The 27493-nt window shown below is 44.6% G+C and overlaps 1 protein-coding gene and 1 non-coding gene across 2 annotated transcripts; both read left to right on the top strand.

Moving 5' to 3' along the window:
• The first annotated feature begins 66 nt into the window (after positions 1-66).
• Positions 67-25317, top strand: PTCD3 (pentatricopeptide repeat domain 3). The gene is made up of 24 exons (XM_072951523.1): positions 67-190; positions 1911-1963; positions 2052-2088; positions 5710-5755; positions 7502-7570; positions 8050-8154; positions 9673-9796; positions 11555-11670; positions 13170-13225; positions 14338-14425; positions 14824-14887; positions 15129-15214; positions 15908-16052; positions 16753-16803; positions 18678-18767; positions 19059-19087; positions 19933-20039; positions 20905-20983; positions 21084-21174; positions 21995-22080; positions 22590-22738; positions 24218-24259; positions 24653-24811; positions 25081-25317. The coding sequence occupies exons 1-24, from the start codon at positions 87-89 to the stop codon at positions 25169-25171; spliced, it is 2067 nt and encodes a 688-aa protein (XP_072807624.1). The 5' UTR covers positions 67-86; the 3' UTR covers positions 25172-25317.
• Positions 23684-23819, top strand: LOC116285941 (small nucleolar RNA SNORD94). The gene has a single exon (XR_004195709.1). It is a non-coding gene; the product is annotated as a small nucleolar RNA SNORD94 (small nucleolar RNA).
• Positions 25318-27493: the final 2176 nt, after the last annotated feature.

Genomic DNA, 27493 nt, shown 5'->3' with positions numbered 1-27493 from the left:
ACTGCTTTCGCCTTTTCCCCGCCCACTTCCCCCCTCCTTTAGGTCGCGGGCGTGCCTTCCCAGCATGCTCTGCGAAGACGCCAAAGATGGCTTCCGTAGCGCCGGCTCGCTGGCTGAGGCTCCGCTGCGGGCTTTGCCTACCGCTGACGGGTCGGCAGGCAGGTCCCTGTGGAGGGGCCCTCAGTAGCAGGTAAGAGAAGGTTGGAGAATCCATAAGAAAGATTTCGGGGTCAATTTAGTACCATGCATCCCCTTTCCCCCCAAGAGCTAGGGAACTAGCTACGATGGAGCGGAATGCACGTGCGCGCACTCGCGTCCTTGAGTAAGGGCTCCGAGCGCGCTTGTTAGAGGAGTGTTTATTCCTTGGCTGCCCTTCTCCGGCGCTTTGACTCTCGGCAAGATTAGGATTCCGATGTTGTGGAGCCTGCATTCTTGTGAGTGTGGCTGTTAGCAACCCCACAAGTTTTTAAAGAAATAAAAAATTGTATCTGCCCGTATCCATTTTCACAAACCGGAAGGAATGGGGAAAATGAGGTTTTCCCAAAATAAAGTCAGTTTGTGTATAATAGATGTTGTAGGGATGTTTAGCCAAAGAAATTATCCAGGTGTTCATAAAAGCAGGGAAGTCTAAAAGAACTGAGCACAATCTGAATAGGATTGCTGTGCTTGTTAAAGTTTTTCACATGTATCATTTGTGTGGTTCCCCCCCACCCCCCAGTACAAACGGTGGCACTTTGGAAGTATGAGTGGCAGCAATTTGTTGTGAAAGGTTAAAACCTAGTTTTAGATTTGATGTTTGCCATTTCTTTTGGAAAGTGATAGTAAACAAGTTTCCTTATGTGTAGGCTGGAGCTAGTAAATAGCCATGCGAAAAATTGTGAGTGAGATGTGTAATTTAGAATATACCTTTAACATGCAATACCTTCTCTCAACTCCTCACGGAACAGAGTACGCTCCACCTGGTACTGCAGAAACCTGCTGTTCAATCCCAGCCCTTTTTCCAGTAGCACCCAGTGTTGATGTTTTTCTACCCGTTTCCTTTGCCTTAGCAGCAGCATCTCTTCCTCAGCATTCACCCACAAGACGAGAGGTGTGCGTGTCCTACACATGCACATCATGAGAAGCAGCATGATTTGAAAGAATAGATCCCTAGGACAAGTATTGTTTTAAAATGATGCCTGAGACCAGATACCAGTGGAGGAAGTAATTTTCTGTGTGATCACTTCTTGACAATTTTCTGAATGGTATCAATGCCATTTAGGAAGGAAATACACAAGATACTGTCCATTACCTGTGTGGTATGTTGACTGTATTTTTTAGTGTGATCAGAACATTTAAAAACTCAGTCGTGGGTCAGTGATTGTATATTTTGGGTTAAAAAAATAATACCAGTAGTTCCAAGTTTAAATCACGATGTATATATTTGGTATATTCCTGATTGTTGGAGGACGTGGAATGAAAGACCGTGATCTTAGTTTCATAACTTGTCATAATTCCTTTAAGTAGGATAGTCTTTTATTATCATCAAGGCATTATCCATGTAAAATCAGGAGCCCATTAAATTGTCCCTTGTAACCTCAGTGTTTTAGGTTCCCAGAGTTGAAAGTCCCTTATATTTCAGAGCAGCTGCTCAAATGTCCACCTGCTACTAAATTTTTCCTTTTTCTCCTGATTTTATTTAATGAGATTGCCTGATTCAAAAAAATTTTGGCCATATTATGTCTGTATCTTGTATCTATTCTATAATGGCTTTGAAGTTGCTGTTGAGGCCATGTCTTCTTAGGATACTTTGAAATGAATTATCTAGTTTGATCCATAATAATTGGAAAAAGTTTTGGTTCAAACACACATAGATGGAAGTGAAGTGGAAACTTCAATATAATATAGGACTTTTTTTTTTTTTTTGGCAGATTCTATTCTGAAAGTGCAGCTCTGCCAAAGGTTGAAGGAGCTGATGTAACAGGTATATAAAAATACTGAAGATACTCCATTTTTTTTGTTGTTGTAGTAGTATTATGAAACTGATTCACTGTTTTATTTTTCACATTAAGGGACTGAAGAAGTGGTTATTCCAAAAAAGAAAACTTGGTGAGTATTCAGTTGATGTTCATTCAGCAAGTGATTGAGTGAACTTTGTAAGGAGCCAGTGACATGAAGAGCAATGCGAGAGCATTCTTGAGGGGGCCGTTGAAGAGAAAAATGCTTAGGGGCTCTGGGGTGTAAAGATCATAGAAGAGGAAGGTGGAGAATAGTGAATGAGTGGGGAATGAGATTTACTTAAGAGGTTAGAGACTTTCCAAACTAAGGTTGGGTTAATATTTACATAAAAATAGTTAATCATGAGCATCATTATTAGAATAATTCCTCTTTTTTTTAAAAGACATTCTTACATTATTGAGAGAGCAGACTAAAGTATTATCTTTATGGTCTTTAATGAGATAAAAGAAAGTGAATGGTGTGGACTACAAAATTTAGCTTTTTTACTTTGCTAGTTGGGTCCTTAACCTGCCTTATTTATTCAACATTTGTGGAATAGTTAAGAACTAAAACTTCTTCACAAAAGTTCATATAGTAATGACATTATTGAATGCATTTAAAAGTCCTTCAAAAAACTGGATCCTTTTTGAGTATGACCTGAAGACTCATGTTCATTAATTAAAAAAAAAAAGGCTTTCTTAAATTACAAAAGTAATTAATGGTTATTGCCAAAAGGGTGTTGAGATAAAATGAACATGTAAAAAGAAAACAAAATCACCAGCAGTCATACTGCTCAGAGGCAAATTACTTCATCTGCGTCATAGTGAAACGTGGATAATATAGTACCTGCCTCAGAGGATTAAATGAGCACTTGAACGGTGCCTGTCACATAATCAGATCTCAATTGACAGTAGCTGTTATTTTTAAATTTCTGGGATATAACCTTTCTATGTAAATTATACATACATATTTAGTTTAGCAGAGTTGATTGTTAGCTGTACTGCTCCACACTCTGCTTTTAATTTTTAATGACTATGTAGTATTTTGTTATATGGATATGTTCAGGTTCAGCTTTGTCTTCCCTGGCCTGAAAGTCAGAGCCAAGATAAAGCAGGAATATGCTGCATGAGCAGGGCATTTCCTGAATGGCATTTGAGGTCTGTGAGCTTCACCCACCCAGGGTACCTCCATCTCTGAGGAAAGTCTTAACAGGGAATACAAACGAGGGGGTGTATGAGGGTGTGTTCAGACGGCCTACAGTCTAGTTGAATCACATGCATATTTTATGTTTTATATCTTAAACTCGTACTACGTGTGTCTGTAATTTTGTACACACGACTAAAGGCTACACGAGACAATATAATCAAGAGTGGTTGTGTTGCACTAATCAAAGTGAATTTTACTGAAGATACAGAAGTTTAGCTGCACCTTAAAATGGGTCAGATTATTTTATTGGCATCAGAATTCCCTGGGAATTTTGTTTAAAATGCATATTCCTGCAGGTAACTCATGTGAACCCTGAAGTAGGAGACCCACAGGTGCAGGAAATAGCAGAGCGGACATGATCACGCTATGTCTGTTGGTAGGAGGAGATCATGCAGTTAGGCCTGTGAAAAATGCTATCAGAATAGGAGAAAAAAGTTAGGTGATTTAGAGCACTGGCCAGCAAATTGAGGTTTATTTATAGCCAATGAGAGAAGAATGGTTTTTACAGTTTTTTATAGTTGAAAAAAGTCAAAATAAGACTATTTCAGGACATATGAAAATTACATGAAATTCCTATTTCAGTGTCAGTTACATTGTTTGGCACGCAGCCTCGCTCCTGTGTTGACGTAGCATCTGCGGCTGCCTCTGTGCTGCGCTGGCAGGGCTGAGGAGTCGCTGTAGGGCCTCTGTGGCCCACAGTGCTTGGAATGTTTGTTATCTGTCCCTTTGCAGAAAAAATGGTTGGTCCAGGCTCAGGAATTCGTGCTTTTAGACCTGGAAGAATCCATTAAGACTACGAGTTTCTGTTGCCAGATTTTAGAGAAGCATCTTTTAAGGCTGTGATTTCACAGATCACAGGTGCCATAGAGGACTCCAGCAAACTGTAGAGAGTCACCATGAGTGCTCATACACGAATGTGGCAGGTTAAAGGCAGTTAACTAGGCTCATAAAAGAAATGGGTGTTAAAACTCCAAAAAGAGGATACGAAGAAACAGGCACTCAGATACATTTGTCAATAGGACAGTCAATTCGAGCAACAGTTTGGAGGGAAATTTGGCGGAATCATAATTTTAAAATGTGCGTACCTTACTGGTTAGCCATTCTGGGGGATCGCTTGGGTACATACCCAAAGAGACGTAGATGAGAATGTTCTTTACAATTTGGGAATAGTAGCAAGTGGAAACAGCCCAAATGCCACGGGTAAGTGGGGGAATAATAATAAACAGTTACCATACAATGTAACATATAAATGAATTTATTAGATTTACATGTAGTGACATGGGTAATACAATCAAACTTACAGAAGGGTATATTTAGAATGGTAGTATATAGTTTTTTATGGGGCAGTATGTGTGTGTAAGTAACCTTTAAAAGTTCCAGAGATGTAAACCAAACAGCTCACAGTGGAGTGGGGGAGGGTCATAACCTCTGATGTTCTTATTTTTTTTGTTAAATATAATGTATTGGTTGAGATTGCTTTTAATCGTAAACCTTTAGAAAGAACTAATGAGTAATTGGAACGTCATCATTTTTTTCACTGGCATTTGTTCAGTATGTTGTGAACATACGCTCACTTGATAAGACTTAAATATGCTAAGGTGAGAGCTAGTTAGGGGATACCAAGAGATGGGAGAATGTCTTTCTCTTGCGGAAATTACATAAGTGCGATTTTGGAAAATCCACATCAGGGAATTATTTAGTCTTGACATAATAAAAAATTTCCTGTATGTCCTTCCATTTTTTTCAGATGACTCAAGGATGTTATGTTAAATTTTATTTAGAATAATATTTATGGTTTATTAAATTTACTCTGATTCCTCTTTTGGAAATGAAACGCATTACATCTAGCACAGAAGTGAAAGTACATTTGAAACCAAATTGTTTCGTTTGTTAATTATCCAGTGAAGCCTCCTTTTCCAGTAGTTCAGTGAAGGTCTCTTCTCGTAGGCACAGTGGGTGGCTGGCCTGAAGTTCTTACAAAGGTTATCTAGTTGAGCAGTTCCATACCGGCATCATCTGGGAATCCAGGAATTCAGTAAGAAGGCACGTGAGCGTTCTCCATAGAACTTGGAGGTTCTGGTTCAAAAGTCCCGAGGGCAGTTTGTGATTTGTTCCCATACATAGCTAAATCGACAGCCACCCAATTTAGATAGCAAAGGCTAGAGGACTGCAGAAAGCTGCAGTAAGAATGCATAGGAAGATGGAGGGAGGAAGTAGGATTGAGGACAGATGGTTTTATGAGATGAGGGCGGAAATGGCCAGCCCTGGGTGATGGTGATAGGGACCAGGCCAGAGAGGTGGGCAGAGCACAGTGGGAACGTGTACTAACCACCTTTAGGCACAAGAACTAAACAGTTTTCTCATTTTCTAACTTGTTACTATTCCAGTGATGTTGAGAGATACGAACTGGCTTTACGTGAGACCTGAACTGTGTCATTGGCCAGGCCGTTCTGAGGGGAGAATCACTTGTTCGCTTTGTGGGTGTGAAAAGCCCTGATGAGGGTTAACTTGTGATTCTCTTCTCAGGGACAAAGTGGCCGTTCTCCAGGCACTAGCGTCCACAGTACACCGGGTAAGTTGGGATTTTAGGTTTTTGTGTCTGACTCACCTAATGATACATTTAGTGTTCATACCTCTTCATTATTCACAAGTGTAAATCTAGAACGTCATCAAGTCCAGTCCCTTCATGTGATAAATAAGGAAACCAAAGCATTTCAGTTAAAAAAAGTGAGAAGAAAACTGAAGCATATAAAGCGACTGGCCCCGGGCTAGTTAGGGTGTTAAAGGCTTGACTTAGTTCGTGCCTTTTGTCTCCTAGCTCATTGTTTTTATGCTATGCCAGTAACCTTCAACCTTAATCGCTGGAGAGCTTGCTGAGATGCACGTTCCTGGGGGTTTAGTTTGGGTGTGTTACTATAATGCAAGTGATCAATAGACCAGTTTTGAAAATAGTGCATCCACCACACTGGAATTTATGCAGTGATTGAGATCTGGATCCTGGAGCCAGATGTTTTGTTCCATAGCTGACAGCTAGCTTTGTGATCTTTATCACAAAGTTGCTTTTTCTCTTGATGATTCTGTTCCCTTACCTATAAAATGGGGATTTAATTATAGCTCCAAACCTTGAGGTTTTGTTGAAAATTAAGTTGGCACGTGTGAAAGGGTTTAGGGCAGTGCCTAGCTCAGAGGGCATGCTCGGCGGGTGCCGTTTTTCTGTTGGTACAACTATCTCAGTGATATGTTTGTGAATAATTTGCTCTCCTGACAATTCAAGAATAGAGTTTGTAGTCTGGTGGATAAACTGAAGCCCTGATACATGTCTCAGAAATGGAACTCTGATTGATTGTTGTACTTTAAATTTCAGCCACGTCTAAAATGAAGTCCTCTTTTTTTTGGCCACAGTATCCATGTGGGTATTGAACCTTCTTGAGGCCTTTAGCACGGATTTTCAGGACTATTCTTCTGTTGTAGATGTTAAGGCTACGGGCTGTTGGTGAAACGTGCACTGGTTTGCCCGGGCAGCTTCTGAGGAAGGGTTTTCAAGTGCTGCATCTCCACACGAGCAAGACTGAGGTCTTCAGCTCACTTATCCTTGAACAGGCACCTGAAATGTAGACTAGAGAAATGGGTCTCTGAGATTGTTCTCAGTTTTTCACTGAGAATGGTCCAGGGTTCCTTCATGTCAAAAAAAAAAAAAAGTTGTAGAATTATGTGTACAGTTGTCTGACTTGTCTGAATTTGGGCCCTTAAAATCCAAGGGACAGTCATTTATTCATTCATTTGGTAACCACATATTCTGCCCTCACAGTGCTTACCAGGCACCGTGCTGGTTGTAGAGTTAAGACACAGTCCTTGCATAGTTCCCAGAGAGGGAGACTCCAGAGCCCTGAGGAGGGGGTACATACCCCAGGCTGGGAAGGACTTCCAGGAGAGCTGATACTGGCTCGATGCTTGGAAGCTGAGGAGCGAGGATACGGCGGTCGGAGAGAGCATGCCTAGCAGAGGCGGCACCGTGAGCGCAGGCGAAGGGTGTGGGATGACTGGGTAGTTCGTGTCGGGAGAGCGAGAATTTGCGGGGTGGAGAAGTGAGACGGGAGGAAAGCACGGATGCTGCGCTAGGGACTTCGGATTTTTATTCAAGTCCGTGGAAGGATTCAAAGCAGTGGTGTGACATAATCAGGCAAATTTTAGAAAAGACAGTAATGTGGATATGGGGAACCTTTCCACCTGAATGTGTGATAAAGATCTTAACACGTCTAAAACCAAACCCCTCTCCCGCTGAACCTCACACAAGAAGACTTCTGTGTCTCCCCCACAGGATACCACAGCTGCCCCGTATGCGTTTCAAGATGATCCTTACCTTATGCCGGCATCCTCCATGGAATCTGTGAGTATTTTCACGTCACTCTTCTGTTTTCTAGTACTGTGTTTTATCGTGCTATTTGGGGCACAAGAGTACGTGTGTAACTTAACTGGAAAGTGTATAGGTTCTGGTAGATAAATTGGTGGATTTTCTAAATCCTTAACTACTTTTATCAAGAAGTTTTAGAGGATTAACTGTGGAGAGGGTATTTGATTTGCATTTTTAATACTTAGGGCTTTTTCACACTCAAGCAATCCATTGAGTTGAAATGCGTTGTTTTTATAAACCTCAAGCTGAGTATGAGATGTGACCTGAAATTGTGTCACGCTCAGTAGCAGAGGTGGCTTTGTAACTGTAATTTCACTTCCAGTTGGGGTTCTGTGTCTTGCTGCATTCTTTTTTTTTTCAGATGGGAGAATAATTCTTGTTGAGTGTGTAATTTTGATCTTGAGTCTAAATTACATAAAATATCAATTTATTTCTCAATCTTTTCCTTTATATAGAATTCATTTTTATTGGCAAAGAAGTCCGGGGAGAAGGCTGCAAAGTTTGTTATTAATTCATACCCCAAGTATTTTCAGAAGGATATAGCTGAACCTCATATACCGGTAAGGAGAGGTAACTGCAGTTTTCAAGTAACACTATGTGAATGTAAATTAAACGTTTATGGCTAGTATTTGAGTAGCTGTTTGAATCCCTGCAATATTTGGATGAAAAGTGTTTCAATGTGTATGGTTACCTTTGCTTACCGTACTAACCTTTTGTCTTTTCTTTTTCTTTTTTTAACTCCTGTGCGTATTTGCTCCTCATTTTATTTTCCCCATTTGGCTTCCATGTCAGCAGCCTCTAGGATCTCTACCTCTGTGACTGCTCCCTTTTAGTTTCCCTCGGAGGCTTTTCTGTCTACTCCTTACCCCTTGATGTGTTTCTTAGGGTTCCATGTTTGGTCACTTTCTCTTCTTTTCTGTCTAAAATCTTCCTGCTTCAACGACCCTTAGACTCCCCTTGGCATTCTTGCCTACCTGGCCTAGATGTCTCTGCTCTGAACTCTAGATTGTGTCTCCAGCTACCTCTGTTCTGTAGTCATGAGGAGCGAGGGTGCAGTGCCTGCTGGGCGTTAGATGTTGTGCTCAGTGTGTCTCACACACTGGTGAGCGAAGCATGCGCTCTGCCCTCCTGAGTTCATTAGTGAGAATAGTAACTCCGGGCTCATTATATCTAAGACCGCTCCCTCACATCTCCCTGCTTTGCAAAACACACACGCAGACCCAGACACACCCCTTATGCTTCTCAAGCAGCAACTCTTAGGGACAAGTTAGGAAGTTGGATTGTGTCCATAAAAATACTGAAGTCTTGAACTAAGACAGTGGCAGCCGTGGAGTGACTCTTTCTTTAGCTCCCTTTTGCTTGAAGCCTTCCATGGATCCCCTGCCTCCGTGGCCGGCAGCACCCTCAGACCTCTGAGCTCTCTTGTGTCATTTATCCTTCACTCTGCATCATAATTATTTCCTTGTTTGTTCTCTCTGTTAGATGGTGAGCATGTTGAGGGTAGAGAATAACGTTTGTCTCTTATCCCCAGTGTGCAGCTTAGTGCTGGGCGGGAAGTAGTAGGCATTCAGTCAGTATTTGAGTAAATTAGTGAGTGAGGTAAAAGGGCCATACCTTGGCAATGCTGAGTGTTCAGAGACCTGTCAAGGATGAAAGGTCTCTGCCTTTGGAAACCAGGTGTGCTCTGACACCTTTAACCACGGTTGGGAGGAGAGGAGGAAGGGTGGTTTTAGGAAGGGGAAAATAGTAAATTCAGCTTTAAGTTGGGAAATTTAGTTGGAAATAGGATTCTTCAGATGTGGGTTAAATATTTACGTTTGGGTGCTTTAAAGTTTTCCTCCCCAAGCTAGGAGTTGGCTAAATAATCTTGTTCTGGAGACTGGAGAGGCTTTTTTGATTTAAGTTATGGTCCTTACAAAGACATTCATGTTAAAATGATAAATGGTGTCTGGTGCGTGAAACCTGAGCTGGAGCAATGAAGTGTCATTTTGGTATGTTGGTGATGAAAATTTTGTCCCACTTGGTTACCTTTTCCCCTTGTCCTGTTTGTACTAATTTTAGCCGTCTTGTTTTCCTAGTGCTTAATGCCTGAGTACTTTGAACCTCAGATTGAAGATATAAGTGAGGCTGCTCTGCGGGAACGAATTAAGCTCAAGAAAGTCAAAGCTTCTGTGGACATGTTTGATCAGCTCTTGCAAGCAGGTGACTGAGTTCGTTTAAAGCCTCCCCTGGGAATGTGGGCTTGGACGTGGGCCGCAGTCACGTGCGTGGTAGTCGTGGGCCAGGCAGTAGTGAGTAAAGGTTGTAAGTGCTCCTGTACTGACTGCCCAGTGGCTGTGTTTGTGTTTTCAATAGTTTGTTAAGTAGTGTTTCAGGTTCCCCGTTAGCATGTCCTTTCAACTTGTGGGTGAGGTTTAGTTCCAGCTTCGTCAGCGTGCTGTCCTCTTGCTGTGTGTCACAGGTAGAGAAGTCACACAGCTGTTCTTCCCTAGCTTCTGTTTTTTAACCTCAGGTGTGTATGTACTGTGTTCACATTTCGTATACTCCTTAAGTATGTTTAGAAGGTATAAAGCAAACAAGAAAGAAATATTTATAAAGGAAAGAGCACTGAGCTGGGGGGTTAGAGGCTAGGGTAAGTTCCAGCACTAATCAGCACCATGGCCTTGAAAAAGCCACTTAGTTCCTCAGAGCTTCTGTCTCTCACATCCTGCAGCTCTGGATCTGATCTGGATGAGCCTCCAGGAGTATAGATCCAGGTCGCATGGCTTGTAAGCTCCCATGAGAATACACCTGTAGCAGAGTGGACATAGGCAGCAGCACTGTTTATGGGATCCAGAGTGCTGTTCAGTGACTTAACGATAAAAAGCAACCAGACGTACAAGAGATAGAAACTGGACCGAATCACTCAGTACAGTCTTGAACACAGCAAGAAACATTTGCAGAAAACTGTTTTCTTTGAGAATCATGGTGTGTAGCCTGTTAAGGCATCGGGTGTGCAGATGAGTTGCTGGTGCAGGTACACACTGTGGACTAGGCACATGCGTACAGACATCCAGTGAACATTTCTAAAGACAGTGTGTCAGACCCATAACTCAGAGCAATGGAATGACGCAACATACCAGGAGAGGAGGCAGAAAACTTTGTTATCAAGCCCCTCACAAGTGTCACACGCTTCGCTAGGCATTCAGTTCTACAGCACCTTACGAGCTGGCGTGCTTGTCGTCATTTTATAAAGGAAATGGACTAAAAGCAGTTTTTCAGGCCACGTAGCAGTCAGGTTCCGCTCCACTGTCGGTGTTCTCTCCAGTCTGCTCTTTCCTGGGCTTTTAAGTTTCCTGATGGGCATTTTTATTATCAATATATTTTATTCAGAAGATTGTAGTTACTTTTCTTTTAAAACACTAAATTATATTTCATGTTTCTTTCTGTTCCCTTTTCTCCCTCTTATTAAGTGTCAAGATGGGAGCATAATGTTATGAGCAACAATTTTTAAAAGGCTACTGTAATGAGACGTTTACGCTAGTATTTCTAGACAGGTGGGTCAGTGAGGGCCTGGATCCAAGTGGAGTGGTTCTGCTTGCAGTTGTGAAAATGGAACTGGGCTTCGGGGACTAAGTGGCAGTCATTTGCGGAGCGTTCCGTCAGGAGATGATAGTTAGAGCCATGAGATAGTGTCTTGGGGATACGAGTGCATAAAATAAGTGAGCACAGGGTCAGACTTGGTCTTGTCTTGTATCTTTACTGTCACACAGCACGGCCCATAGGGGTTGTGTCCCTGTCTGCATCACTCCAGGTGCTTAAGCTGACAGAAGGTGCACACTCGTCCACTGAGAAAGTGATGGGTGACACTGAACGTGTAGCCAAGAAGGTCACAGTTCTTGGAACAAGTGAATTTTAATCTCTTGGGTTTTAGTTCTTGGATGTTTCAAGGTTTCTTCCCCCTTTTTCTCCTGCCTGCAGGAACCACTGTATCTCTGGAAACAACTAACCGTCTGTTGGATTTATTGTGCTACTATGGGAACCAAGAGCCCCCAGCTAACTATAATTTTCAACAACGGGAACAATCCGAAGAGTTGGTAATGGCTTTTGGCAGTGGTTTTTAAAGTTTCTTTTGGTGGTAGTACCTTCTCAGAGTGAGGCGGGTTCTTGTGCCGTGGGTGACAGTAGAAGAGGTTTGTTCTGAGATGTGTGGTACAGTGTGTGGCCTTCATAAAAAGTGGTGTGGAGAGGAGAGGTACTTAAACAATTTTTTTAACCCTGCTTCCCTCCTTTAAAATATTTTGATCTTGCCTATCACATGCAGGCAAAGCTTTGACCAGAAATGTTTGGATAACGCCTTTGTGGTTCCTTCTAGTGACGGTGTGATATGTAAGGGACAGGGGAACAAGCCCCTGGCCCCAGCCTCCTCAGAAACTCACACATCTAGGGCAGAGAGGAGTGAGCACACTCTCCTGGGGGCAAAGAGCAGTGTCGTGCTCAGGGCCGGCCTGTTGATACGATTCACATCTTACCTCCCAATTCAAGGATTTCGTTTCTAGAAATAGACCCCAAAGAAACCTTTGAATCTGGTGAACAGGGACGTATATGTGGCATTTTCATAATTTGATATTTATACTTAAAGTTGCAAAGTGTTGAGAGCAAACTAGATGCCCAGTAGTGTGTGATTAAACCCTGGTGGTGGTGGTGGGTGGCGGTTGAGAGTGCTGGTGTAGGTCTGTCTGGGGATGGAAAGTGGGGAGCTAGGCTAGATGACAACGTGTCTTCCATTTTTATAAAAAAAAACTTCAATATGCGTGGGGAAAAGTCATATTAGAGACGAAGTGTTTCCCTCTGGGTGATGGAATTACAGGTGTTTTTCTTTCAGTTTGTGTCTTTTGTAAGTTTTCTCCACTCGATACGGATTATTTCTGTACAGGGTATAGGCCCGTCTTACAACGTGCACGGGCAGTGGGTTGCGGTCCCACCCTGCCTTCCACAGGGTCTTCTCCTTCATTCCCCGTCTGACTGGCCCCTGCCCCTCTGGCCCCAGCTACACAGCCAGCGCTGACCTGGGCAGCACCAGCCAGACCTGCCCCGCTCTGTGTCAGCCTCACCCCACAGCTGGGTTTATAAATAAAGGACAAGACTTAGTCTTACTTTTGTAGAAAATCGTAGCTTTTGTTGGGTCAGTCCTAGGCATTAAGTGTACTCCGTACCCAGATATGTTGCCTTCTTCTGCTTTCACCCTAATAATGAACATTTCTGTGTGAATCAAGGTGGATGTAGCCTCTGAGGCAACAGGTTGAGTTGTTTGGATTTCCAGCTTCCCTCTCTGGGCTGGGCCGCACAGGGCACTGGCCTCCTCTGTCTCCAGGCTGTCAGTCATTGTTGTAAGGGCTGGCTTTACTTTTCATCTGTAAACGATCTGATTTACACTTTAGAAATGAGTATTTCTTAATAAATTTGCCTTCTTCTGGATCTGTATTTCTTTTGCTTTTCTGAGATTTCCTTTGCCTTACTGGTTTTGAGTAGTCTAACTAGGAGAACACATCCCATTGTCATATTTTGTCTTATTTCTGTTGATGGTTCATTTCAGGAAGAGGCCACCGTGGGAAACAGTGAGAAATCTAAGAGGAAGACTAGTACTTGGAGGTACGTTACACGTAATTAGAACCTTGAAAACCTTGAACTGTGGTTTCCTACAGTGCTTGGAACGTTCTCCATCACCCCCTGAAGAAGATGTGATCCTGTAATCTAAAATGAAGTTTGTTTTCAGTATATAATGTAAACGTCACAGTTGCTTTTCATAAGATCTTTTCCTCCGGCCAGCAGCTCGCTCCAGATTGGCGCCTGATTTCTCTCTTTTCCATTTAACTCCGTGTAACCTTCACGGCGTGCTGCTTTTAGTGGTTTCATCGGTAGTCCGACCTTGAAATAACACCTCTGATTCTGAAAGAGTCAGGTTTTTGATTATGTTACGCACACTACTAAATTAAGACCACTGGTCAGCAAACTGTGTTCAGCACTTCTGAACAAATGTGAGTACCACTTGCCATTTCAGAGTTTAACTGAGTAGAAGTGTCTGAATGGAGGAAAGGTGTTTCACAGGGATGTCCATGGTTGAAAGCTACTGTTAATATCGGAAGTCTTTTCTGAAGTGATAAAATTAAATTTCTTCAGTAGATGCTAATAATTCCGCACAGTGGTTAAGAGCATGAGTTTGAAGGGCCCAGTCCTGGTTCTGTGTGATTCTGAGACACTGATAACAGGGGGAGTCACGGCGCGTCATGGTTTGTATGACTTAGTGCGCTGATTGACTGGAAGAGATAGAGTAGGCGTGCTGGGTCCCGACGCGGGCTCGTGCTGGAAGAGTTCAGAGGATTCCGGAGATACCGCTTGTCTGGTCACCTCTGGGGAGCTGTCTGATTGAAGGAGCGTGGGGAGACTTCACTGCATACCCTGCTGTGCAGTTTGCTCTTTGTTTAATACCTTGAGTGTATATTAATTCCTTCTTCATGAAACTTACCTTGTCAGTCCAAGTTCTGCCACTTACCTGTAAAGCCTTGGACAACTTAAGGCCTTTGAGCCTCAACTTTTCCCATTTTCAAAATGGCAATAACCGTATCTCCCTCTCCTCTGGGTGGCAAGAATTACGTGGAATTTTATGCTTGAAGTGCTTAGCACAGCACCGGGGGCATAAGTTGCGGTGGCTCTCCCTGGTGTTTCCTCTCTCCGTTGGTTCACATTTGCTCTCTTGTGTCTAGAGCAAACAACAATGCTGAGAGAATCTTTGCTCTAATGCCAGAGAAAAACGCACACTCCTACTGCACAGTGATCCGAGGAATGGTGAAGGTAACGTTTATTTTTATATTTCTATTTTTAATTTCCCCTAAATCAGGGCTTCTCAGCCTCAGAGCAGTCTGCAGTGAGGCCAGGTGACTTGCTGTCGTGGGGCCCTCCAGGGCCTTGGAGGGTGTTTAGGAGCTCCCTGGCCTGTGCCACTGCATGCCAGGGGTCATCCTTCCCACCCCCTAGCTGTGACAACTAACAGATGTCTTCCGGCATTATCGAATGTCACCTGGGAAGCAAAACTGCCCCTGCTAGAGAACCACCACACAGAGGATGCACTTGAGAACCAGGACCGTGTCTGTTTGCTGCTGTGTTCTCAAAGCTGAGAACGGTAGATATGTAAATATTTCTTAAACGAACAGATTTGATGGTGCTTAATTTTCATCCTTTCCCTCTTCCAGCACCGAGCTCCTCCTACACAGGCATTGAACTTGTACACTGAGTTATTGAACAACAGACTGCGTGGTAAGTGTGTTTAGAGAATTCCCCTGTCATCCCTTTTCTTTTCTTCTCTCCAGCATCTGAAATCTCAGGATCTTGCCTCAGTCATTGGCTCATTCTTAATTTTTTCCTGTGGTATTGGTGATTGAAGCAGGAGCAGAGAGTCAGAGAAAGTAGTAGTTTTCTAGTTTTGTGGACATGTGTGCTCGACCACTTTGCCTTTAATCTTCAACCCAAATTTTGTTAAAGTAGTTCTCTTTTGTAGCTGATGTACACACCTTCAATTCATTGATTGAAGCAACAGCATTGGTGGCGAATGAGAAGTTTGAAGAAAAATGGAATAATATATTGGTAAGGAGTAGCAGTAAATAATAGTAAGGAGTAATATATTAGAATATTACAAGTTAATTATTCTGTCCTCTGATAGGCATCCTTTGCTGGGAATACATGGGATGGAGGCAGCATTCACTGAGCATCTTCCTGGCAGTTGCTATGCCGGGCACTCAGCTGGCGGTACCTGTCCATGCCCTTCCTGCTGCCCTGTTTAAGTAGCTGTAGCTGCATCTCACCTAGTCGTACAGCTAGAATCTGGGAAGACCCGAGTCGCTTTATTCACTTATTTCTCATAAGTGTTTTTTCATTAAAATAAGATATATTGAAAAAATTTATGAGGTAAGATTTAAAAAACTGAAATCACCCGGTTGAAATAACAGGAATAGAGACCACACTATGCCGTACTATACCACGCTGCTCGTGTGGAAAAGAAGAGAGCCCATTCACCTGTTCTTCTGCTTCCGTCTCAGACGCACTAGGCAGCTGAAGACAGTCGGACGCCTTGGTCACATGGGCTGACTGATGGGGGGCGTCGCTAAGGGGCAGTTGCCGTCCTGCTATTACTAGAGAACTTGTAAATCGGGGATATATTTATTAACCTGCTTTAGACGTAGGCGGACAGCCAAATTCTTTTTTAGTATGTTTTATTAGTTTATTGGGCAAATTACCTACCCGGGCATAAAAGATACTTTCTGCTTTTGATTCAACTAGGACCTGCTGAAACAAATGGCTGCACAGAATGTGAAACCCAATCTACAGACTTTTAATACTATTCTGAAGTGTCTCCGAAGGTTTTATGCATTTGGGAAGGTGCCAGCCTTACAGACCTTACGGGAAATGAACGCCATCGGAATAGGTGGGGGTGTGTCCTAGTGTCCCTCACCGAAGACTGAGGCAGCGCTGACCAGCGGGTTCAGGGCCAGACAAGCAAAAAGACGGGCTGTAAACTCTTGTGCTGTTTACGTAACAAGTTGGAAATTTCCTTTCCACCATTCAGCACACTTTAATTGCACGCATTTGTTATGGGGGGAGCGCCTTTATTTTCGTGTTGTGTACAACAAGTTACATTCTTTTAGTATTTTAGGTACTTGTTTTATGCCTCTCTCGATTCTGAGGAGAGTTATTCGCTAGAGTTGGCTAGTTTTAAATCTCGTGACATTTTTTAGCATAGTTCTGGTTTTGAACCCAGTTATGTGCTAGTGCGTTGTATGTTTTTCAGTAACTTATTGAAGGTGGTTTTGGGCATCAGTTCACTTCCATGTGCCTTAGTATTAAGTGAAGGATCATAGTACTGTACAGTAGCTGCAATGTTTTGATAATAGGTGTCTGGACTTTGTAAGAGTAATTCAATCTATATGACACCTTTCTACCTTTACATTAATCATGGGAGCTGGAAAATGTGTTCAGAGGGGCAGAAGTGCATCTTTGACCTCAGTACCAGCATTAGCATGTGTTTGGTTCAGTGTGCCTCAGTAGCTGTATTTTGTATAGCTGTGTTTGACTTAATTTTTTTTTCTTTGTCTTTTTTTTTGTTTTTATCTACCTGGTAATATAAGAGCCCTCGCTTGCCACGTATCACTATATTATTCAGCTGTTTTATCAACATGGTATGTACGTCATTATGTTACATTCATTTATGTAGAGATTAGACTAACCTCACTGCATATGAATTAAGACCAAACGGTTCACAAAAATCACATTGTCTGAAACCTGAGCAAAAAGTTCTTCTGGAGGGTAGTAATCTTGTTTGTGATGTAAAACTTGAGTTGGAGGGGAGGGAGGTCATTAATGTACTAACAGTGATGGTGGACAGTTGAGGTCAGAAGGAACTTGAGTTTGGACTTCTGTTGCTCTCCAGAGTTGTGCTGCCCTGTACAGTAGCCACTTAGACACACGTGGCTATTACATAAAATTTAAAATTCATCACATCAGTGCTCAGTAGCCACTTGTGGCTGCTGGCTACTGTATTCCGTGATGCAGATACAGAACATTTTCATCTTTGCAGGCAGCTGTTGGATGGTGCTGCTCCACGGTAACCTTAACCTTATTTTGAAGCCTCATGGGAGAACTTTGAGGCTCCGTTTACCACCTAGTTTTAGGTCAGCTGTGCTCTGTTGAATGGGCTTTGGAGCAAGGCACACCTGAGTTGAAATTTCACCTCTGCCACTTACCAGCTATGTCGAAAGGGACTGGATACCTTACTTGAGTAATGCCATCAGGGTTAGTGAGCAAATGAATTAGGCACAGTGTCAGCTATGTTGAGAGGGACTGGATGCCTTACCTGAGTAATGCCATCAGGGGTAGTGAGCAGATGGATTAGGCACAGTGTCTTGTCCTGAGCTGGGGAGGCACAGGTGCCGCTCCCAGTCTATTGGTTCTTACCCATTTGCCCCAAACCGAGAAAGGACCCCTGGGTTAAGAAATGACAATTCTAGTCCTCCTGTGATAGGCTTTATATATGAAAATAACAGAAAACCTTCATCATCTACTTTGGAGGGCTAGTTTTACAAAATCTATACTCTCACCCTAGGGAGGTTTTTTTTATCTTTGTGGGTGGGGGTAGGGGCAGTCAACTGACTTTATCTTGGAAGTAGGTAAACTAGTTTCCATGGTAATTTTATCTTCTAAAATTTCAACCTTGGTGTCGTGCTGAAACTAGTATTTCAGAGCCCAAAGCCTGATCTGTTTGCCCCATCACGGGTGTCTGGTTCCTTGGTGGCAAGTCAGTGGTGCTTGTGCGTCCCCAGGGGCAGCCACGACCACGGCAGGGAGGGCTGTTGGTTTGTCTTAGTCACGTAAATTGGCTGCCTGAAATAATCATTTCTAGGAGTTTACCCCAAGGGGGAAGCCTAAAATAATGAAAAAGAAGACACATAAAATAGATTAACCAATAGAATAATTAGGTGTTCTGACAAGTGGAAATGTGCTTGAGGAACTTCACAGGTACCTCTGTGCTGTCATTAAAGTACTTGTCGCCTGCACACGTCAGGTGAGGGAGGGAACGTGGATAAACAATGCGAAATGTTTGACTGGAAATGTCGTGGGTGCGTTTTCTGGCCTGTCAGTACTCAGTCTGTGTGGGTTTTAAGGACTGCCCGCTTTTCTTCTGCAGTTTTTCTTGGTTCTCATCCTGATTATACTTAAAAGGAACACAAATGTTTTTTAGCAAAAGCATGTTTGTTTTCTGAGCGTGTATGCAGGCTCAATGAGGGTGTCTGTCTGCCTCGCGCTTCAGTGAAAGTCGGCCTTGTGAGATCCTGAGAAGGAGAGGCAGAGTCTGCCGGGAGCGCACAGAGGCCCACAGCTGTCCCGGATCTTAGGAAGAGTTGCACTTGTGCCTCTAGCAAGGATGTGCCCAGCCAGCTCCGGGCCCCAGGCTGCAGGGCCAGGAGAAGTGTGGCCGCAGGACTCGTTCTGTGCACCTGGTGGTTGTGTAGGAAGTGCCCTCACGATAAAGCCCCGTTGCCTTCTTGTGCTGCAGAAAGCCCTGCAAGAGGATCGTCCCTCATAATCTATGACATCATGGACCAGCTAGCAGGGAAGAGATTTTCTCCAGAGGACCCGGATGACGGTGCGTACAGAAACTGCTTGGGTGGGACCGCCCGGTTTCCTGTCTGCCGGGCTGGGGAGAGCCTTGTGATGAGGACAGGGTTGCATTTAGCTTAGTCGTCTTGTGGGTGATTATTCTGAGAAAGCAGAAATGTCTGTGCGCCTGCTGTATGCCGCTTCTCCTCGAGTTTTTATTCCTTTAGGTTTATTTTACATGTGGGCAGTTTTGTTGCCAGAATTTTTCTTAATGTTACTGACTTGAAAACGTGTTCTATCCATAGTAACCAAGGCCCTTGTAAACTCTGACTTTCAGATATGTTCTTTCAGTCGGCCATGAGGGTGGTGAGTACAATTTCTTGTTTAGTTGTCCTTTTCTCTTTTATCTATTTCCTAAATCCATCAGGGGGCGGGGGGCTTCCTGATTCTGCTGCTTCCTTGCTCTTCTGTTTGTGACTTCAGTGCTGATTTTGTTATTCCTCTAAAATGCCTGCAGAGTCACATTTCTGCCCTGTGTTTATGGTATAGCTGGTCTTTCTTCATACCTTCTTTCAGATAAGGTTTCGTAATATTTCATATTTGCCTATTGGTAACTTTTTAAATTGAAGATGGTGGTTTTTATTTTTGGTTTTTCATTTTGTCATGCTAGTTGTGGAAGAAGTTTTCAAGCAGCTTCAGAATGAATTAGCATGTCCTCTTCCTTGCGGATAATCGCTCTGCACTTTGGCCTGTGTCCTTCCAGGTTTTCTCTCTGGGTATTCAGACACGGTTCCGTAGTATTTGGTTTGTTGGCAGCAGTGCAGTATTTCATAGGTGGGAAGTCTTAGGTCTTAAATCTCCCGTGGATGAGTTTTGGACTGACGTCGTGGGTTTGGGTTTTGTTTGTTTTTTTTGTTTTGCCACTACAGTGATGCTGGCATGAGCAGTCTGTCTCATGCATGTGACCATGTGCTTTCATATAATTACTAAATACAGAGTGTAACTACTAGATCAAGGTAATTTTGTTTTGGATTTCACAGAAATTAGTGATTTGATTTTTTTCCCCCAATTGTAACTGATGTGCTGTCAACCAGTGTGTTGAATCAGCATATATATTTGCATAGGTAACTGCTTTTTTCTTAATGTGATGAGCCACTGTTTGGCCGATGAGGATGGCACAGTGTGCTTCTTTACTGTTTGTAAATTTTCAGTGCTCATCTCTCAGAGATCTGGAGCTTGCTTACCAAGTACATGACCTTTTAAACACCGGAGACAACCGGAAATTCATTGGATCCGATCATCGGCGTAACTTCTATTAGTAAGTGTGTTGGAAATGTATTCTTTTACATTAATGAAGCATCCGTGTGCAGCCAGGAGTCAGCTCTGCTCGTGGCCCTCCTGTTTCGCCTCTGGTTTTAGGCAGCGTGTCTGTGACTTAAGCTAACTGAACACTTGGAGATTCACGCAGTGGTAACGCTGATTTTCCCGACTGAGGTGTCTGGGGTCTGTCGTTTGTAATGCTTTAAACTCGCTTATTTTTCCCCTGTGCACCTTCCTATTTTACGTTTTTTGAGTCTTAACAGGGTGGGTCCCTAAAGATTTCGTCACAGCCTCTTTTGCTTTTGAAGACAAGATACCAGGGCCCAAAGAGACCCCTTAAAAGGGTTTCCTTTTAGGCAGATAAAAACAGGAACTTGAGGAGGCAGCCTTTGATAGATGTGTGATCATTCTCTTCTTTGTGTCCACATCCTTGCTTCACATTGAATGCTTTTGGTGGAGGGGGTGGGAGGAGCTGATTGGGTTTATTTAATTTTTAATGGAGGTACTGGGGGCTGAACCCAGGACCTCACGCACGCTAGGCATGCGCTCTACCACAGAGCTGTACCCTTCCCCACGGAATGCTTTTAAAATGAATGTGACATTTCACTCTCTAAAATACAAGCTGAGTGTGTATTGAGGTGACAGCATCAGTGACCAGTGACGATAAGAAGGTATTAACTGGGAAGTCCAGAAAGCACAGTTAGCACCTCCTGGGTCAAGCACTGGCCCGCACAACGTGAAATTGTTGCTTTTAAATCGTGGTTAAATTCTATGTAACATGCATCATACCTGTGCTGTAGTTTAATTATTTCCCTGTTGTTAGGCAGGGCTTTTAGACTGACTGTACTTTTTCTCCATTGCAGTTCCAAGTTTTTTAACTTGCTTTGTCTAATGGAACAAATTGATGTCACCTTGAAGTGGTATAAAGACCTGATCCCTTCAGTAAGATGACTCGTTACTCCCCGTTTATCATCGTGGACGTGCTTGTGGGTGTCGTGGCCGATTAACACTTGAAAAACGTTCTCGTGTTTCTCTTGGTCAGGTCTTCTTTCCCCATTCCCAAACACTGATAGACCTTCTCCAAGCATTAGATGTGGCCAACCGGCTGGAGGTGATCCCTCAGATTTGGAAAGGTCAGTTTCAGCTTATCTGTCCAGACCCACCTCACCTTACTGTCCTGTGTTTTAATTCACAAGCACGTTAACATCGTTAAGGAAGAAAACTGCCATTTTAACTAAACTACTTAGTTGAGGTCTACTTCAGGGCCCCTTGTTGCGTATTGGATTGCGTGAATAAGAATGTACTGAAAATGACCTAAATTAATTCCTTCCTTACAAGAAAGGGCTGGGTGTCCGGCACTTGTTGTGTGCCTTCAGTGTTCGTTGCTTGGCAGACCTGAACTCTCACCCACAGCCCGAGCCGTCTGTCCCTCTGTGCCATGTCGCATTGCTGTGGCTCGGCTGCTCACCAGTGACGCTCAGGTTTCCAGAAAACAGCTGTGACTGTGGGTTTGTGTGTGTGTCTCGCGTGTGGAAGTTGGCTGCAGAGGATGCTGTCTCTCGTCCACTAAATGACTGTGATCGTAAAGTCAGTTTCTGTCTGCCTCAAATTGCCATGAGACAGACGGTAGCCCGGCCCTCCTCCGTCACAGGGCTGCTCTGATGGCCGTGTTCCCACGTGCTTTAAGACAGTGTCACGCGAGTGGAGCTGAGGGCTGCTTGAGTGCGCTGCGTGTGTTGTGTGAACGCTTGTCCCGGAGCAGGTTACTGGCACTGGCTTTCACTGCCTTTTTGTCCTTTTCTACCATGAATCATGCTGCCGGTTTTTTGGGATCCCAGAGTATGTAATGTCAGCAACTTACTTTCACCTACCAACAATACGAGTGACAGAGGTCAGCCACGGAGGGTCTGTTCCACGTGCCAGTGACCACTGCTCTTTTTTTTTTTTTTCAAGATAGTAAAGAATATGGTCACACTTTTCGAAATGAGCTGAAAGAAGAGATTCTGATGCTCATGGCAAGGGATCGTCATCCACCAGAGGTAAGGCTGTGTTCACACTCAGGTTTTGTTGTCATTGTTAGACGCATACTAACCAGTGCATCTTCTAGCACTGAGGGCCTGCTGAGGGTAATTTCACTGTGGCAGATTCTGCCATCTAAGCCGAAATTTGACTTACACGTCTGAACATACCTAACCATTCGAATACCATTTCTAAAATCACTGTCATTCCTCTAGCCCAAAGCCAGCAGCATTGAAAATGGCTTCTCTCTGTGCTGACAATCAATAGCAGCTTGCCTTTAAAAAAAAAAACTACCTAAAAAGAAAACCAATAGTTGGGTTTGAAAAATGTGGCTAATGAAGTTTATTACCCCCGGGTAGGGTGCCTTTTAAAACTTGTTTTTAAAGTATTGTATTAGCATGTGCTGTACATATGATGTGTTCCAATGGGAAAACGCATTGCTCCAATTGTAACGGTCCTGTGGGGTCTCCTGAACTTAAATTCTCATAAAACCAGTTAGACAATTCTGCTGAGTCTTAGAACCTCTCAGCTGCAGGTGGCGTTTGCTGACTGTGCTGCAGATATCAAGTCGACTTACGAAATCCAGGATGCCAGACAGACCGCTCTCGAGTGGCCGGTCAACTGCCTGAACTGTATCGCTGTCCTGCTTCTAAGGGCCGGGAGAACCCAGGAGGCCTGGTGAGTCCAGCAGATACCACGTGTGCGAGTTCGGGGCTTTTGTGTTTGGATCGCAGAGAACATTGACCCTGGTCAGTAGAGCTTTTCTAGTTTGGCCGTATGATGTGTAGTTTATAAGGAGACAGATGAATTTTCTACCTCATGAGTTTTTTATGGGAACTTCCAAATGGCAACTAAAAAGCAGACTTTTGGGAGAAGAACCATTGTTTACAGTGTATGTGAGAGAGGATGCTGTTCAGTGGGCTCGTTCTCTTTCCGTTTTTGTTTTCTATATTTGTGGGCAAGTCAATTCTCTGATCACTTAGGTATAACAGAGTGATCGAAGAATCTTCAGTTTGAAAATGTTTTGGGCATTTGGTTTATTCAGGTACTTCATTTGTGGATGCTCCCGCCTACCTCCCAGCTTAAAACGTGGGCTGCGTACGGGACGTCCAGAAACTGGCATTGGCCAGTGTTCCCTGAGCCTGGCCTTGGCTCGAGCCCGGCTCTGGTTTGTGCCACTGTATTCTTGTTCTGTGTTTTCCTCCGCATTCCATTGCTACACTAATGTTTAGTGTTTGTGAATGGACACCTTATGTGTGTTCACTTTTCCAGAAGTAGAGAAGTCAGCAAAAGAAGAAAGAACACTTTGTAGGGGTAGTCACAGCTGGGTGGTTCCGCTGTATTTTGTTTGGAGTATAAACGTGTGTTCTAAGAGTCAGTGGGTGTGGCGGGGGTGGGTGGTTGCGCCTTGCTTGTTCGGCATTAGAAAGGACCTTAATTTGATTGTCAGTCCAGAATGTGGCTGTTCGCTCTTTCCAGGAAGAGCTGGTGAAGGCTTTGCTGCCTCAGCTGGTCTTACCTGGTGGTGAATCGTACACACAGCCTGCTGCACACCTGGTGACAGCAGCACCTGCTGCTTGCATTTGCTGACACTTCGCAGGGTGCCACACACTTGTCACGAGTCAGGCTGTGATGATTGGCGCAGGGGTACGGACCTCAGCTGATGATGGGAGCTGAGTGTACGTGTTTCTCCTCTGTCCTGCGTGTGGCAGGAGGGGGGCGAGCACCTACACGAGACCGGTGCCTGAATCTGAGCCTGCTCCTCGTACGTCCCATTAGGGCACACGTTCATGCTGGGTTGTGAGAGAAGAGAGCATAGCTGCCCACTGCCCACGTGGGACACTCTCTCCCCGGGGGACTGAGTGATTCTCTGCTGCAGGGTACAGCCCAGCGGTTCTCAGCCACTCTGTCAACAGATCAGATTTGCCCGTGAAACTTGTCCATACCTGGGGTTTGGGAGGAGGGAGTTGAAGCACTGGGGGCAACTTTGATGTAAAGACGGGGCTGGGAGCCAGCGGAGCTCCCAGACGGGTGTCACTGGGAGCTTCCCCCCTGCTTGGGGAGGACACGCCATCTCCACCCGGGAGCACAGCTGTGGTCGTTCAGGTGCCTTCTGTTCTGTTAATAGTCATAATCTTCCTGTCTCATCCCGAACAGGAAAATGCTGGGCCTTTTCAGGAAACATAATAAGATCCCTAGGTAAGTTCAAGCAAACAGGCCTGCCTGGCACATCCTTGGTTCTCTGCGTGGGTTTAACCCTTACGGGTGCGGGGTGGGGGGGCGGAGTTGTCTCACAGACCTCGGCCGTGGCCGTCGGGCACTTCTCTGACAGGCCCCCCATTGAGGGCGTCCTGAGGCAAGTGCTGTGTTTCCGTCTGTGCGTGGTGACCACAGCACTGGGGTCCGTTGGATCCTCAGTGAAGGCTTACTGAACCGCCGAGCATTCTCTCTTTGGCCCTTTAAAGTCAGACTTCAAGTGGCTGTCTGCAGAGCTGCTGCTTAGGAGTGTGTGAAGTTCATAAAGTACTAAATCTCGCATAAGATCTTTGACGGGTTTGGTTGGGGAATGTTGCCATTGGCCTTTCTTTGCAGGAACGAGTTGCTGAATGAGTTCATGGACAGTGCCACAGCGTCCCACAGCCCCGAGCAGGCCATGGAGGTCGTGAAGCTGGCAGGCGCCTTCAGCTTACCTATTTGTGAAGACCTCACCCAGAGAGTAAAGGCCGAGCTCACACTCAGCCAGGAACAAAAGTGAGTGGGTCCTGTATCGTTGCCCAGAAAAAAGGCTCATAAAATGGGGCGGACCCTTTGTCAGTCTGCCCAGTCGCCTGTAGCTTTCTGCCCCGACTTTCCTTCCTGGTTTGCAGAAAGTCAGAGTGCATGGATGTGGTGTCTGTCATCTGTCACGCAGGTCAGGGAGGCTCAGAGGTGCCTTCCGGAACCTCTTCCTCTGTTGGTCCAGGGCAGCTGCAAGGTCCCTGCCCGAGCCGCAATGTAACCCTCTGTTACTTTTCTTACAGGGAAGTCTTGGGAGACCAGCCTGCGTTGACCAGCGACAGCGGCAGTGACGGCAGCAGTGACAGCGACAGTGACAGCAGTGAAGGCAAATAGATGTTAACGTTTAACCCTAATGTCAGGAAAGCAGAACACGGGTCATCACTCATCCAGCATTATCGCTGATAATGCAGACTGACTTAAAAAGAATTGAACCTTTCTTTTTAAACCAAACCGCCCCTGAAGCGCGAGTCACCCCCCTGGGCCCCCGCTGTGAGGGACGTCGCTGCTCGTTCCTTCAGCTCCGCGCACCTGCGGCGTTTATCCGCTCACGTCAGTAGTGGGGTCGGTGGTATCCTAACTTCAGGGATGGTTAGTTGTGAAAAATTGTGCATCTTAGAGCTGATCAGACAACAGTGGCAGTTTAGTCTGCAGAGCTGGGAAAGCAAAGACTATAAATAAATGTTGTAATTAAGGTCTGCATGTTTTCATTTTTATGTAAGTCTTGCTGGTCTTCCACTAGGTGTGGGGCTCGCACGGGAATGTTTCATCTCTATGTGTGCTGGCACCTTCTTCGGGTGTGCTGGCACTTAGTGATCTGAATGAGGGCTTGTGAGGACAGAAGGATTGCAGTGTCTCTGTGACCTGATTGCGTATCGCTGATAATGCAGCTGGTCTGGAGCCTCGTACCCCTGTGGCTCTCGGGCGGTCCTGGAAGCAAACAGGAGCTTGTGAGGTGTGCGGGCGTTCCGCGGGGCTCCTAGCACAGGCTGCTTCGCTCTCATCTGACTCCCAGGTTTACGCAGGCATCCCGTGAGTTCTCAGGTAAGCAGCTGCATCCTTAACCTGCTGGGACTGCCGTTCTGTGGGCTGCTGGGTGGAACGTACGTGCCTGTCCCCATCTCTGTTGGCCATCCTCTGGCCAGGACCCAGTCATACATCCTTGGAAACCTAAGTACTGGTGCTTCATGGTTTCCCCTAGATTGTCAGTTTTAAGATTCCCCAACCTCAGGGCCCCTGCGCGTCAACAGGAAGGAACCCAGGGGAGCTTAGCCTTGGTTCAGGGAGGTGGTGACCACTGGACCTGATGAAGAGTGATTTGCCTGAGATGTAATCCTTTTTATTTCCCTTTTATGTTAAATTATCTGCTATTCTGCACTGAATTCATCCAGGTCACTTTAAAACTGGTGGGACAGCTCATATAAGACTTGGAGACTGCTTTTATCCAGACCCTGTTAGGAAAGCAGGTTTAATACTAAAGAATATAGAAGTAGGGTGCCTTAAGAAAGGCTGTCCAAATTTACATTTTAGTTACATTATTGACTTAGAAACTTTAGACCATATCAAGGCAAAGATTCGAGTTTTAATGTTAATTAAATGCAGGCATGAGTTTAAAATGTTGAGGAACGTTGTCCTAAGCACTCAGGAGGGAGGCAGCCCGGTCTGAGGCTGAAATAGGGAGAGGATGAGAGCCTTGGCAGTGGCAGGGGTGCAACTTTCTACTTGGATTTTGAAGGAAGACAGGCTGAAGAGAAGCTGCCGAAATGCCCAGGGCTGCACCCGCCTTCCCCGAGCCTTGCCCCTTTGACTCCAAGTCTTGCAGTGGAACTGGGAACCCACATGCAGGCTCTTTGGGCCCAAGTAAAGGCCCCTTTCCCTGAAGGGTTGCTGGGGGCACCTCAGGAAGAGTCGAGCCTTATAGTCCTGACAAGGAGAAATCAAAGCCGGGACAGCAGAGCCCCCTTTTCAGCAGCATCTTGCTTCCCAGTATGTGGTGGGGGGGCTGGGGGGGATGTGCTAAAGGAACTTCTGAAATGAAAAGCTAGTGGTCTTCGTCATTTTGACTTAACAAAGTTAAAGTAAACCGCTCAGTATTGCTTCTTGTGAGCGCAGACAACCACATCTGACGGAAGTTACTCCTGGGCTCCTAGAGAAATTTAGATTTCCTTATAATCTATGTTTTACATATTTCATGAGTAAAAGAAAAATTACAAACACTTCTAATATGACAAATAGGTAAGTAATCAGCTTTAGCAAGTTAATGTGTTTTACCATTTCATGCTGTTGCAAAGGGGAAGAAAGACTAATTTAGAACCTCATTAGCTGCTAGTGAAAGCTGAGTGGTCCGCAGGTACCGAGAGCGCCTCTTCCTGCAGAGGTTATCACAGCGTGCGCAGTTCCCGGCAGAGAACTCGATGTGTTTTGTTGAATTAAGAATCCACTTAGGAGTAAGATAAGGAATATGAACAAGTCAGCCCGTGCCAGAACGGACCGAAGGACAAGGTCAGGTGCCGTGCAGAAGTGAACGGGACAGTCCAAAGTCGGGCGCTGGCATATACCTGCAGAAACAGAAAACCAACCCTCCCTCCCTTTCTTTTCGTGATTTGTAGATACACTGCTCAGATAAAAGTGCCTCTTTAATAATGTGGACACGGAAAA

The sequence above is a fragment of the Vicugna pacos genome, chromosome 28 (genome assembly GCF_048564905.1).
Source record: "Vicugna pacos chromosome 28, VicPac4, whole genome shotgun sequence".
Classification (NCBI taxonomy): Eukaryota; Metazoa; Chordata; class Mammalia; order Artiodactyla; family Camelidae; genus Vicugna; species Vicugna pacos.
The sequence above is the reverse complement of the archived record's forward strand: the minus strand, read 5'-3'. Positions and strand labels throughout refer to the sequence as shown.

Coding starts and splice junctions, on each gene's coding strand:
- PTCD3 (XM_072951523.1), top strand. CDS start 87: ATGGCTTCCGTAGCGCCGGCTCGCTGGCTGAGGCTCCGCTGCGGGCTT. Junction 7,571..8,049: donor CGGCATCCTCCATGGAATCT/GTGAGTATTTTC, acceptor TCCTTTATATAG/AATTCATTTTTATTGGCAAA. Junction 16,053..16,752: donor AATGAACGCCATCGGAATAG/GTGGGGGTGTGT, acceptor TGGTAATATAAG/AGCCCTCGCTTGCCACGTAT.